This window comes from Catharus ustulatus, chromosome Z (genome assembly GCF_009819885.2).
Source record: "Catharus ustulatus isolate bCatUst1 chromosome Z, bCatUst1.pri.v2, whole genome shotgun sequence".
NCBI classification, from domain to species: Eukaryota; Metazoa; Chordata; class Aves; order Passeriformes; family Turdidae; genus Catharus; species Catharus ustulatus.
Window position 1 is genome coordinate 16,427,021 of NC_046262.2, and position 12,787 is coordinate 16,439,807.

The 12,787-nt window shown below is 40.7% G+C and overlaps 1 protein-coding gene across 3 annotated transcripts in view; it reads left to right on the top strand.

The window, feature by feature from the left end:
• The window catches only part of ITGA2 (integrin subunit alpha 2), a 70,287-nt gene that overhangs the window by 10,252 nt on the left and 47,248 nt on the right, over positions 1 to 12,787 (top strand). For 2 of the 3 annotated variants that reach the window (XM_033085098.1, XM_033085096.2), the window contains exon 2: positions 8,888 to 9,011. In XM_033085098.1, coding sequence (XP_032940989.1) covers positions 8,888 to 9,011 — 124 coding nt within the window. Of the gene's footprint in view, positions 1 to 5,121; positions 5,257 to 8,887; positions 9,012 to 12,787 lie in introns of those variants that run through there. The other variant, XM_033085097.2, reaches the window with a different exon arrangement.

The window sequence follows — 12,787 nt, forward strand, 5'->3', positions numbered from 1 at the left end:
CTGTTAGTACCAAGATAAAAGAAAAACTGCATGTCATAACAAAAAGATGGAATTTAAGTGAATTTTCTGTAAAGTATATCTTTTCACCACTGGAAACAAGGATGGAAACATGCCAAGATAATGAATTTGAGTGGGCTTGAATACTTGCTGTCTTTATTAAAAACTCATAGGAAGTTGTCAGTCCTGCAGGAACTGCTCCTAAGCATTTATTTGGAATCAGTCTGTGTGTATAGTAGGTTGTCCAAATTTCTTAACTACAGATGAAGAGAGGATTTTTTTTGTCTGCTCTGGCAGCCAAGGAAGGCAATGTCTGGGCCACAAGTAGAGAGTTACCAGGAGAAAGACAAGTCTTGCAGAGTAACCAATAAAGTTGTGGAGAAATTTAATTAGATCTCTTATTCTGAAGCAGTGTCAGAACAACAAAATAGACAGCTCCTTATTGTGTTAGCACAGCCTCTCCAAGTTTATAGTCACAATTCATGTCCTATGAGGTTTGGGCTGTTTTTGTAGGAGGTAGCTCCTCGGTGCATCTCGTTGCATTCCGAACTGTTGGAAGGGAAAGGCAGTGTCTCAGGCTTTCACACATGCTGAGGCTTCAGGCTGGAAGCTGACCTATTTCCAGGAAGGAGCGGTCTGCTAACTAAGCCAAGAAAACTTGCTGGAAAGGAGGGGAGGAAGAAGGGCGGGAGAATTGTTGCTAAATGAGGCATTGTTTCTCTTTTCTGAGTGGTGGATTTGGGGGAGGCTTTTTTTGCCTATAGTTAATTACTACTCTAAATGGTATGATTTCTGTTAATTATTAAATAGTCTGAGATGCTGTAACTGTTGTGGAGAAAAAGTTGGTCTCAAGACAAGAGAAAGTAAAACAATTAGATGAAGTAGTAAAATGAAGACTAGCCTTTTTCAAGCTTCTGTAAACATACGAAATAACAACAAAGAAACTGAAATGAGAATTATACAATGTTTCAACTGCCAGTATAAAATGCAGTCTCTTGACAATCACTTTCTTTACTCTTTTTGATTCCTGTGGTGGTTCACACTGTCTCTATTTAGGAAGTTGTTCTCAGTAAGAAATCTGTTCGGTTTTAAATACAACCAGATTAAATGTGATTATAAGACTGCTGGTTTAGTATATGAGCTGAAGGCATCTACATGCCCTTGTATATACTGCTGTGGATGTACATATTGAAGAAAAAATTACAGAAAGTAGGAAAGTAAATACAAAGGAGAAAACCAAAATCAATTTTTTTTCTTTCTGTAAGAATGCTTGACTAATTCCAGTTGGATTATTGCTCTGATAATATACATTCTGCATAATAAGGGAGTAATGTTCTTAAACCAAAATGTTGTTCCATTTAATAAAAAACAGTGAAGTATGACTAAATATATTTAATATAAAGCAAATACTACTTGACTACCCTCTTTCATAACTTTATTGCTTCCCTTCTGCCTTCATTCCACCTGCTGACTAATATTGCAAGGACAGTAGGTGATTATAATGTGAAGAGGATCTGTAGGTGCCTGTACTCCCTCTCTAGCTTTGGAATCTGTGAGCCAACTTCAGCAAACTTTTGCAGAGGGATTAAAAAAATAACCATCTGGGTATCAGACTGAGACAAAAGCTCTTTTTCAAGTTCCCTGACAGCTAAGGACATCCAGTGTGACTTTGCACAATAGAAAATAGCTGAAAATCTACCTCAAAGGGTCCTTAGAAATATTTCAGTCATGGAGAAAGCTTGAACCAGAGTGTGCATCCACTGTGAGATGAAGTCGGTGGAAAACAACAGCTACAAGTTCTCTCATCCCTCCCACTCTTTTCTTTTCTCTGTCCTCAGCAGGGTCTGACAGGCTTCAGGGCTCTGCTGATGTCTGTTCTTTGGAGGTAGAAATCTTTGAGACTAAGAGAAAAATTTTCTTCGTGGAATTTGTAGTGGCTCTCTTGGAGCAGTACAATATAAAAGGGAAAGTAAAGCCCTCTTCTGGAATGAATAGATATTTTTGAAAAGGCCAGACTGAGCAATTAAAGCAATGTCAGCACTACACATCTTAGTGGCTGCCAATCTGAGAAACTAATTCAGGAAGCAGCCAATAATCTAGTGGGGTATTCTTGATTTATTTTTCCACTCAAAACAATTTATAGATGAAAAACTATAGTGCGTGGTTTAAGCATAATGCCAGGTCATGCCCTTGCTTTTCTTTGGTGACTGCATGCTTATCCCTTCCACCCCCAAATCCCTTAGCATGCTGCTGACCTTGAGTTTGGGTTTTTGGGGTCAGCTGCCCTGCTGGAGCTGGCATGAGGGGCAGTGGTTGTGGCACAGAGAATAGCTGTGGCCATGCTACCAAGCAGAGGGGAGCTGCCAAAGATGCTCTCCTGCATCATGACTGACACAAATGCTCACTCACAAAGACAAAGGGCTACTTAGCTGGGTTATATAACAAACTTTTTCTGGTTTGTAGTTAGTAGTTGTTCAAATAAGAGAACACTATAACATTAAGGAAAAAAGGTGAACTTTCCTACTGGCAAGGTTAATGTTAGATAAATTTAAAACTTAGTGTGTGGTGGTCCAAGTCCATTGTCTTTTCCTTTTTCTTAATACTGTCTTTGGAGAGCGATAAATAACAACAGCAGAGAATGCCTCTGTTTGACTGGACATTTTAATTAGAGGTGAGACTTGGCATAAGTGAGTCTGTATAATTACGGTATTTTGTAATTTACTGCCATCTTGAATTGGCTCATCACCTTTGCAATGTAATAATATGTGGTTGAAAATTCAATCTTTACTATTTAGAGTGAAAAGAAAATGATATATTTATTATGATACTTATGATACAAAATGATGTTCAGTACATTCTATTAGTTTTATAAACTTATTTCACCAAATGAAATAATCAAATACAGTAATTTCACGACTATAAGGCACACCCTTTTGACTAAACTTTTCCCCGGAACCCGGAAGTGCGCCTCATAGTCTGGTGCGCCTTATATAATGGACAGAGTTCAAAAAATTTGCCTACCCGGAAGTGACAGCTGCGAGCTGCGGGGGGAGCCGGCAGGGCCGTGGCTGCCAGGATGAGGCGGGGTGGAGCGGCGGCGGGCACGCCCTGTCCCCGTGCAGGCGGGATGGCCCCTCCACAGACACGCCCCGGCCCCGTGGAGGGGACACGGAGCAGTGGCGGCCATACCCCAGCCCCGGAGAGGCGGCATGGAGCAGCGGCGGGCATGCCCTGGCCCCACCAGGTACAGGCAGGCCTGTGGGCCCAAGGCACCCCTCCTTCCGGGTACAGGCGGGCCCGGGGGCCAATGGCTGCCAGGTTGAGGCGGGGCCTTGGCCAGAAACTGTGCGGGGGGAGCTGGGGGCAGAGCCTCGCTGCAGAAAAAAAGTGCACCTTATAGTCCAGTGTGCCTTATATGATCTACAAAGTTGCGAATTTTGCCGACTCCCCAGGGGTGCGCCTTATAGTCCGGTGCACCATATGGTCGTGAAATTACTGTACATTAAAATCTGATATAATTTTTTTATGCTATTGATTTTTTAATGCTTGTTAATTTGAATAAGGGATTTCAATCAAACAACTATTATAATCTTAACATCAAACAATTGATTATCAAACAGACATTTTTTGCTTGATCACTTTAAGCTGTAAGCTTTGCTTATAAAATCAAAACAATTATGAATTGGGTGTACCTAGTATGAGCTTTTACTACATTGAAACTTGCTTCAGCTTGTAGTACAAACAGAATGAAGCAAAGAGAAGGCATTAGAGCTATCATTAGACATGTCATTTGTAGTTACAGAAGAATTCCCACACGTTGAGGCTTAGAGGTGCCCAGTCATAACATGTATTGTTTTTCATCCTGCTAGGAGAAAAAAAAATTCTGGTGTTAAAGTTTAAAACCAGCTATATAACTACACTGCAGTCCCATGGCTGCAATAATGCTGAAATATGGGAATTCCCAGGAAAAAAATTACCATGCAAAGAGATACTGGAGTTTATTAGAAAGTTTCTTTTTACCCCATTAGGATTTTTTTCTTGCACTTTCTGTCTGAAGCTTGGTGTTGGGGCTACTCTACTCAGTGAAGGTGTTCTCTTTAAACTGAACTGCCCAAGCACCCCTCCCAGTGGAGAGGAACTGCTGCTTTTAAAGTGTGCAGAGGGGCTTTGAGAAGCTTTAGGCTTGTATATCTGGCTTCCTTTGTTCCACTGAGTCTGTTTACTTGACTGTAAATAAAGTGCCATTTAAGACAGAAGTTAGGAAGTGGATTTCCAGTTGCCCATCTAATCTCTCATCATGATCATTAGGGGTCACAAAGTAGAAGTCTGTCACCAAAAGCTATTAAAATCCAGATAGTGAATTAGTTTTCTTTATTTCAAGATTCTTAAATTATCAAATTTCATTGCCTGAAGGCAGAAACAGATACTGAATCGTTCCAGCTGAGAATGTACAGTACTTTGAACCTAGATACTTCAATGATTGGCACCCTTTTAGTGCATAAGAGACCCTCTTATTTTGCACAGGCTTAAAATAGGTTTAAAGGAAACTTTTTTCTCTTTTATTGGCTGCAAATGCTAGAGTTTCTTTGTATGGATACTATATTAAGACAAATGTACAAAATGCATAAAAGATGTTCTTATAGTGTAAGCACCATATAAGATGGAGGAAAATGGCAGGAAAAATGCCTACTATATTATTGCCAGTATAACTTGCTAGGCCAAAGCAAGCCAACTAAGATTTTGTGTGGAGTAGACCTAAGAAATCTTCTGAGTATTATAAAAATGTGGAATTTAAAATGTGGCTGAAATATGCTGAAATTAGGTTCTTTTGATAATGGTTCTGCTGAATCAGATTGTGTTTGCCAGTATTTCTACTTTGATTTTTGCAAAGCAGTTGTGAGTGAGAGGCAAAGCTGTGTAAGATGTAAGAACAAATGTAAGAACATTGCAGACAACAGTGGCAGGGTTTTATGACTGCTTTTTTTTTTCTTTTCTTTCACTGTTTTTTACTGGCCACCTGTCCAGAAAGTGAACATCATAGAGGCAACTTTGAAGAGACCTGTGATCTGTAAGAGACCTCTCTGTTATTCTAGCAGTACAATTTTGCTCTCAAAGAACAGTGCTCTGATGCTGCAGTCGTGCAAATTATTTAAAAGAATAAAATCAAGCCCCAGTGGTTAATGCGAAGGATGGGTGAAATGGTTCAGTGAGGAGAAGGCATGGGTCATGCTGTGAGAAGAGAAAAAGAACCTTGCTTTGGTAAGCTGTGGGCAAGCCCAAGGGAGCTACAAGGAGTTGAAATTTCCCAGTGCAGAGACAGGCAATGCCCTTGCTCCTTGGAATAAACCCCCATCTTGGAGAAGATAGAACCACAGAGGGTGGCCCTGGGAGGTCCAAGGATGGATGCCACACACCAGTGGGAAGTCAAGGGAGGAGATGAATAGGCAACACATAACCTAGCACACGTTTTGTTGGCCCCATGTGACTTGCCACAGCACCCTGGGTGAATTTGAACCATGGGGACTTTCCTTCTGTCTGTTGGCTGTCACGCATGCTCCCTGTACTTTTGCCCAGTTCTGAAGGAAATTTTTGCCCTGCCTGTAGCATTTAGCAAAACTCTCACCTTGGACATAAATTAGAAACATCTTCCATGCATTTGCACCCAAGTTGCCCAATGCACTCAGCAGTTACCATTTGGCTTCCAGTGTGATTTGCTAGTAAGTGTGTAACAGTCCAGACAGTCAGAGGTTTTTCTCTAAATGTCACTGGACTGTGGGTCAGGCTGGAACTGTTTGTCATTCTAGATTGCTTCCATCTCTTTGCTCAAAAGTGAGGGTTTCTTTTCATGTGCAACAAACAATGTTCTTCAGTATTTACGTGCAGGATGACACTGTGGTATAGCCTCCTGATTTCTGACTGGGGATAATACAACAGACGCAACCCTGCCCCCCACCCCCCGCCCAGGATATGCCATGAAAAAAATATTTTTATAAAATACAAGTGTATTAGATCACAAAGGAACTACTGGCAAATGTCAATTACTATCTCAATACCTTTTCCCTGCCCTCAAAACCCAGACATAAACTGTGATTATATGAGGTTGTGTTTAGTGCCAAAAGGCTTGCAAAACACAGAATAATGAATCTGTACACATCTTCTTCTCCAGTCTTAAATAACCTGATTCAGGAAATATATTTATCTCTAAGGATGTTTCTCAAGGAACTATACTTCTAGCAATGGGTGACTTCTTGCTTTCCAGAGGCTGACTATAAATAGTGGTTGTTTGAGATAACTAATATATGATTTCCTGTTTTGAATTTGTGGTTAAAAAGTAGTTACTATTTTAGTTGTATTTAGTCTTCTGCTAGTGATGTTTCTGCTTTGAATTTTGTGGGCAAGAGTACAATATGCATTGACACTTTTGGCAGGTCGTGAACTTTGCCTGCAAACCTGTGGTTGTGATTTTAATATTTTCACTATAATTTTATTATCATTATTACTATTACAGTTCAGCTACTGTGATGGGCTGTTTCATGTTGATACAAACCCTGTTAACCTCTCTTCCAAAGCTGCTCCTGGCATCTGGGAGAAAGTGATACCAGCAGTAAACTCTCTGCCTATCAAAACTGAAGTAAATGTTAGAATTTGAGATTATATTTTTAAGATGCCATCTCTCCTTAAAGTGTCTCTATTGTAAGGGATTATTGAAAAGACTGGTTCTTTACTACACAATGACTCATACTAAATAACTGTGGTGAGGCATATTTGTAAAGCAGATAAAACTCATTCTGTCTGGGCACACAGGAAGGGAGGGGAAACATGAGGGATGTTGTTTAACCCATGAGCACCTCTGTGAACCTGCCTCATCTGGGAACCTCAGAGAGTAGCTGTACAGTGCAACCACAAGTCATGATTTCTTCCATCATTGCCATTTTTGGAGGCTTTTCAGGAGCTCTAAGGCATTCCTCAGCTGGGCTGTAACTTGTTCCTGGGATCCCACTGTTGTCTCAGTCCTTCCACCTTCATACTGGGGAAGGAGTTATCCTGCTCACAGCAGAGTCCCTCAGGGGTGTCTTGGCCTTTTTCCTCCAGCCTTCCCAGTGGATATTCTCCTAGGTATCCACCTACAGTTCTTGATCAGAAGAAAGCCAGGCCCTTTATGGATGAGGAGTGGACCCCCATGTCCTACAAAATCAACTTTGTCCCCAGTCCAAATTGCTGGTTCATTCCAAAATGGCATGGAATGGCACACCATTATTCCCAGGCACATAAGTGCCCAAGGAAAAGCAATTAAGAGCAAAACCGCAACTAAGTAAAGTTGTAATGTTAAATGTCACGATTTATTAATGCTGTTCTACCTTGCATGTTTGTATTTCTAAGTTTTCCTGTTTGGACAACTGTTTAGACTGTTTGGACTGAAAACAAAGGCTTCTGGCATGATAATGAAATGACTCAAAAATTTATGTTTTCTGATACAGCAGATAATTTCATTTTTATTCCAGTGCCACAAACTCAAATATAAACAGTATTAGCAGGTAAAGTCAGGGCAATTTGTATGAGCACGGAAAGTTGAGATGAATGGAATTGTACCCAGCTGGTGGACAGCCCCAAGCAGTGTTCTCCAGGGCTTAGTTTTGCTTTGATATCTCCATTGCTTGGATGAGGAGATCAAGTGCATACTCAGTCAGATTTCAGGTGGGTGGTGGGAGTGTTGGTTGCTGCAGATCCTCTGCAGAGGGATCTGGCCAGGCTGGATCATGGTCAAAGCCAATGGTGTGAGGTTCAACAAGGCCCAGGGCTGGGTCCTGTCCTTGGGTCACAACAACCCCAGGCAGTGCCACAGGCTGGGACAGAGTGGCTGGGAAGGACCTGGGGGTGCTGGTGCCAGCAGCTGAACATGAGCCAGGGTGTGCCCAGGTGGCCAAGAAGGCCAATGGCATCCTGGCCTGGATCAGCAATAGTGTGGCCAGCAGGAGCAGGGCAGGGATTGTCCCCGTGTCCTGGGCACTGCTGAGGCCACACCTCGAGTGCTGTGTCCAGTTCTGGGCCCTCAGTGCAAGAAAGACACTGAGGGGCTGGAGTGAGTCCAGAGAAGGGCAGTGGAGCTGGGGCAGGGTCTGGAGCACCAGTCCTGAGAGAAGCAGCTGAGGGAGCTGGGGGTGTTTATCCTGGAGAAAAGGGGGCTCAGGGCTGACCCTATCATTGCCACAATTGCCTGGAAGGAGCCTGTGCCCAGTGGGGGTCAGTGTCTTTTCCCAGGTAACAAGAAGAAATGAGCTCAAGCTGCACCAGGGAAGGTTTAAACTCAACATTAGGAAAATCTTCTTCCTGGAAAAGGTTGTCAAGTACTGAAAAACTCTGCCCAAGGAAGTGTATGAATCACCATCCCTGAAAGTTTTAAAAAGATATGTAGTTGTAGCTCTTGGGGACATGGTTTATTGGTAGATTTGGCAGTGGTTGAGGAAGGTTTTTTCAACTTAAAATTAGATTCCTTGAATCTAGTGTACCTCAGCAGGCTGTTGATGTGTTTGCTGTGCTGTGAGCTTAATTTATGCCTGAAGGTAAAGGAGGATAACAGACCTCTGAATCATACATTTTGCCTCTATTCAACTAAAACATTCCCATTAGTAGCGCTACAACTTTTGTTAAGGCAAACAGTGAATGAGTCATTGATCTCTGCCCACAGTAATACAACACACTAAAGAGTGCTGGAGAGGCATTCCACATGGCCAGGGTACTGTAGCAAAAACACTGTTTTTTCAAGTATGTGTCAAAGGCTGTATTTATTTTCTTCTGTTGGGGGAGCTGTCGCAGATGAAGAGCCTTTTTCACTGGGATCAAAATTCTTCTGTAATTGCTTCTGTGATAATCATAATCTTTCTGTTAACAGGCATTCTTCATAACTGCTGTGAAGCCTACAATGTTGGGCTCCTGGAAGCAAAAATATTTTCTGGTCCACCAAGAGAGCAGTTTGGATATACAGTTCAACAGTTTATAAATGAACAAGGCAAATGGTAAGCAGTTTGAATGGCTTGGTTTATGTCCTGCTAAAAGGTTAAGTAAAAAACGTTGCAACTCTTCATATTTCTTTTATGATTTCCACATTTAATTTAAAGGGATTCTGCCTAATTTGTTTTTGTATCAGAGCTAACTTTTTTACAAATAAATACTTAATGTTATTGGCCCAGAAGTTGAGGTATTCTAAAAACATATGCATGTGATGATTCACGCTTTTTTCCTTAACACCATGTGGTCCGAGGTCTTTCTTATAGTAATCTTACACTTCATCTCCAATACACTAATTTCCTCCGGCTTACAATTTCTGTAGAATTTTAACTTGCATTTCATTCCTTTGTGTACCCAGAGCATCTTTGTTACACTTTATATATGTGGCATATTTTTCCATTTTAACATAGTTAAGGTCAAAACAAATTACTAGGTCTGGTGAGTTCTATTTATTAATATTAAAATGAAATTAAATTGATATAATTTTGTGTCTGATACAGTGTTAACTCTTTGCGTCTCAAGGGATGCGTATTGGGATGTATATCATAACGCAATCATAGCAAAGTCTTGTGTCTGCTACATCTCTTCGGGCACAAAATTTAACATGAAATCCACTGTTGCCACAACATTGGGCTTGATGAGCAATTAGTAAAATATTTTTCCTGCTAATGTTGGTTTCAAAAAGAACTTAAACATATTTCTGAGAGTAAGCACCTTTAGTTGAAGACACATTGTTTCCTCTTCTGCAACCTCAGCAAGCACAAAACTTAAGATGTCTATGTGTAAGTCTTTGAAAGTAGTTGAGAACTACTGAACTGCTAAGTGGCTGTTTGTGTATACATACGAGTCTAAAAAGCCACACCAGATTATGCATATTATGGTATGCTGAGACACTTCAGACCTGTCATCCTCCAGGGACAGGAACTGTGTCAGAAACCAAGTAGCCACAAACTGGCAGTTCTGCTTGAGTGACACCCAACTGAGTAACTACACTTCTTTCAGTAAAGAGAAAGTAAGGCGTTGAAATTTGAAATCCAAGGAAGTGCGTATGAAAATGTATTTTGTTGCTGGAGTTTGGAAAAGTGGGTACAGAATTACTGAGGCAGCTGAGATGTTTGTGAGGGTGCTGCTCAGAGACGCCTCGGCTGCACACAAACATAGAACCCCCAACTTCTCAGCAGTGTTTGCTTCCAGGGACCAGGAGACACAGCAAGAGGAGAGCAGAGCTGAATCCTCTGAATTCAGACCTTGGCGTTTCCTCTCCCTCGGCTGGGTAGGCTTCCAGTCTACCCCCACGCTTCATCTGATGCTGTAGGGCTTCTCACCACATTTCTGCTTGCTTTAATTGTGTGCTTGGTCACCCATAGATCACACATCTCTTTAAAAAAAAAAAAAAACCAAAACAAAAAAACCCAAGAAACAAAATAAAAAACTGCCCCATAAAAAACTAACTTCTGTGTAAAGCCATTGAAGGAGAGCAAGAATGTGTGCCTGTAGTGAATTGTACATTTTTGCCTCATGCATGGAGAAATTGCCTTATGTTTTATAGTTCTTGTGAGTTTTTTCTGTAAGCCTTGCAATAGAAGAAGCAATAGCTGCCTGATCCACTAAAGCTATTTATGTTTTATATTTTCCTCTTTTATTTTTGCTTCTAATATAAAAACTCCTCCACGGCCACCTTCTTGGATAATGTCTGCTGGATAGAAGGGGAAAAAAAGTAACTTTGGTTTAAATTTTATACCTTACAGAATCGTAGAATCATTTAGGTTGGAAAGGACCTTTATGACCATGGAGTTCAACCAATCTTCTCCTAAGTATATTAATATTTTGAATCTGGTAACATTTTCGGTATGTAGGCACCTCACCATTAGTTCTTTAACTGCATGGTGTCTGACCTATCTCCAAAAATCAGTGAAATTGTATCAGCTTGTGTTCAAGTAACTAGGACTTGTTAGCGACTCTTCGGTGAAGAAAATCCCTTTCCAGTCTCCTGCTCAAAATATCATTAGGCAAGCCTAAAAGAAAAGTGAGTCGTGTTCTACTGCCTTGAACTCTTAATTTCTAGGCCATTTTCTTTTTCTTGGGACAATAGAGCTGTTTCCTGTATGCATTATAAAAAAACACCAAACAAACTAAACAAACAAACAAAAAACCAAACAAAACCCCAAGTAAAACCCAAAACAAAAAACCCAAGCAAACAGACAACCCACCCCAAACAGAAGATTCAATTCCTTTCAAGTTGTTCAGTATAGAGTTTTTTTTCTCCTATGAGCAACACAGAGGCTGCAATCCATGCACAGAGTTCTTGTTGACATGGCTGAGCTGGGAGCAAGATAAACAGTCCGAGATAAGATCAGGGTGATTTTTCTGTCTAAGGGAAGCATCTATCACCATATGTTTTTGTGAAGAGATTGTCACTGTGCAGCAAGAATGTGATGTATTAGAAAATTCTGTCCAGGCACAGAGTGGGGCTGTTCACAGCACCATGTGCTGCTGGGGTGCCATCTCTTCCCAAAAGAGGTTATCCAGAATCTGAGGTTCACCAGAAGTTTTATCATTTCCAAGATTTTGCTTAATAAGTTCACAGATAGCCTTAAAAATCTCCTGTACTCTCTCAAAGCGTAGAAGGGAGAGATATAGAAATACAGCAGATGCCAGTTATATCATTCAACAGTATTTCTGGGAGGTGCATCTCCTGAGGCAGTAAGAACTAAAGAAATTATAAAGAGATAATTTTTGCAGAGTTGGTACTAGTTTTCACTTTTGCTTGGAGATGAGCTCAGTAAGAAGAGGGAAGGCAGTCTAAAAGGGAATGCAGGACTATTGAAGTGTCTGGTACATGTTGGGACGCTGTGACACAAACCAACAAGGAAGACTTTTTTGAGACAGACAATCCAGGATAATTGGGCACTGGTCCTCTGTGCATCAATGAGCTTTGATGGCATGTGGTGCTCATAAATTAGGACAAACTTGCAAGTCAAGCACAGCTCAAGCTTTTCACAGTGTCTGGTGGGAATTTTAAAACAGGAGCTCTTTAATGAACTCAAGGAAAATTGTGAATAGCAGTGAAATTCATCAATTAGAAAAACAGTTCACCACACAAGTAATTAGCCACCATGGAAGCAGTTTATGCCATGGTTCTCTTTGTCAAGAGGTCATCTGCATTCAAATCTTAAACTGAGGCTAAAATTTCTGTTATTTTATAAATATTATCTTTTAGAAAGCCAGATTGTACCCTGTCAAGTTCATCTTGAATGTGCAGTCCCTGAACAGCAGCTGACTGTACATTCTTCAGAGATAACAGTACTCACTCCATGCTGAGAGTTGGTTTTATAGCTGCCTCTGGTTTAAAACGTGAGGAAGATTGCAGTAGTTGTAGATGGCTGTTAAAATGCTTTTTCCTACACATGTGTGTCTTCAGACACACGCTCAGCTGTGTCTGTGTGCTTAGAATTTGCAATTTTAAAAATTTTGATTTTGAACTTATATTGTGGAATTTTTGTGTCTTAAGATATTTTGTTTCATCTCACATATGATTAATGACACCTTAATATACAGTGCACTTACTGATGTATCACATAATTATTGCACTACCAAAAACAGTTTTAAAAATCATTGCCTACTCTTCACTGGTAACTAAATCCTGATGTTCTGTAGACTTCTTCAGATCCATATTTTGCCAAAAAGACACATTTCTGTATGAACTTCTGTTGAAATCAGTAAATTTTCACAGCTTTATGATTTTAATGAGGAAGGCCATTTCTTTTGAGTAGGGTAACTTTTT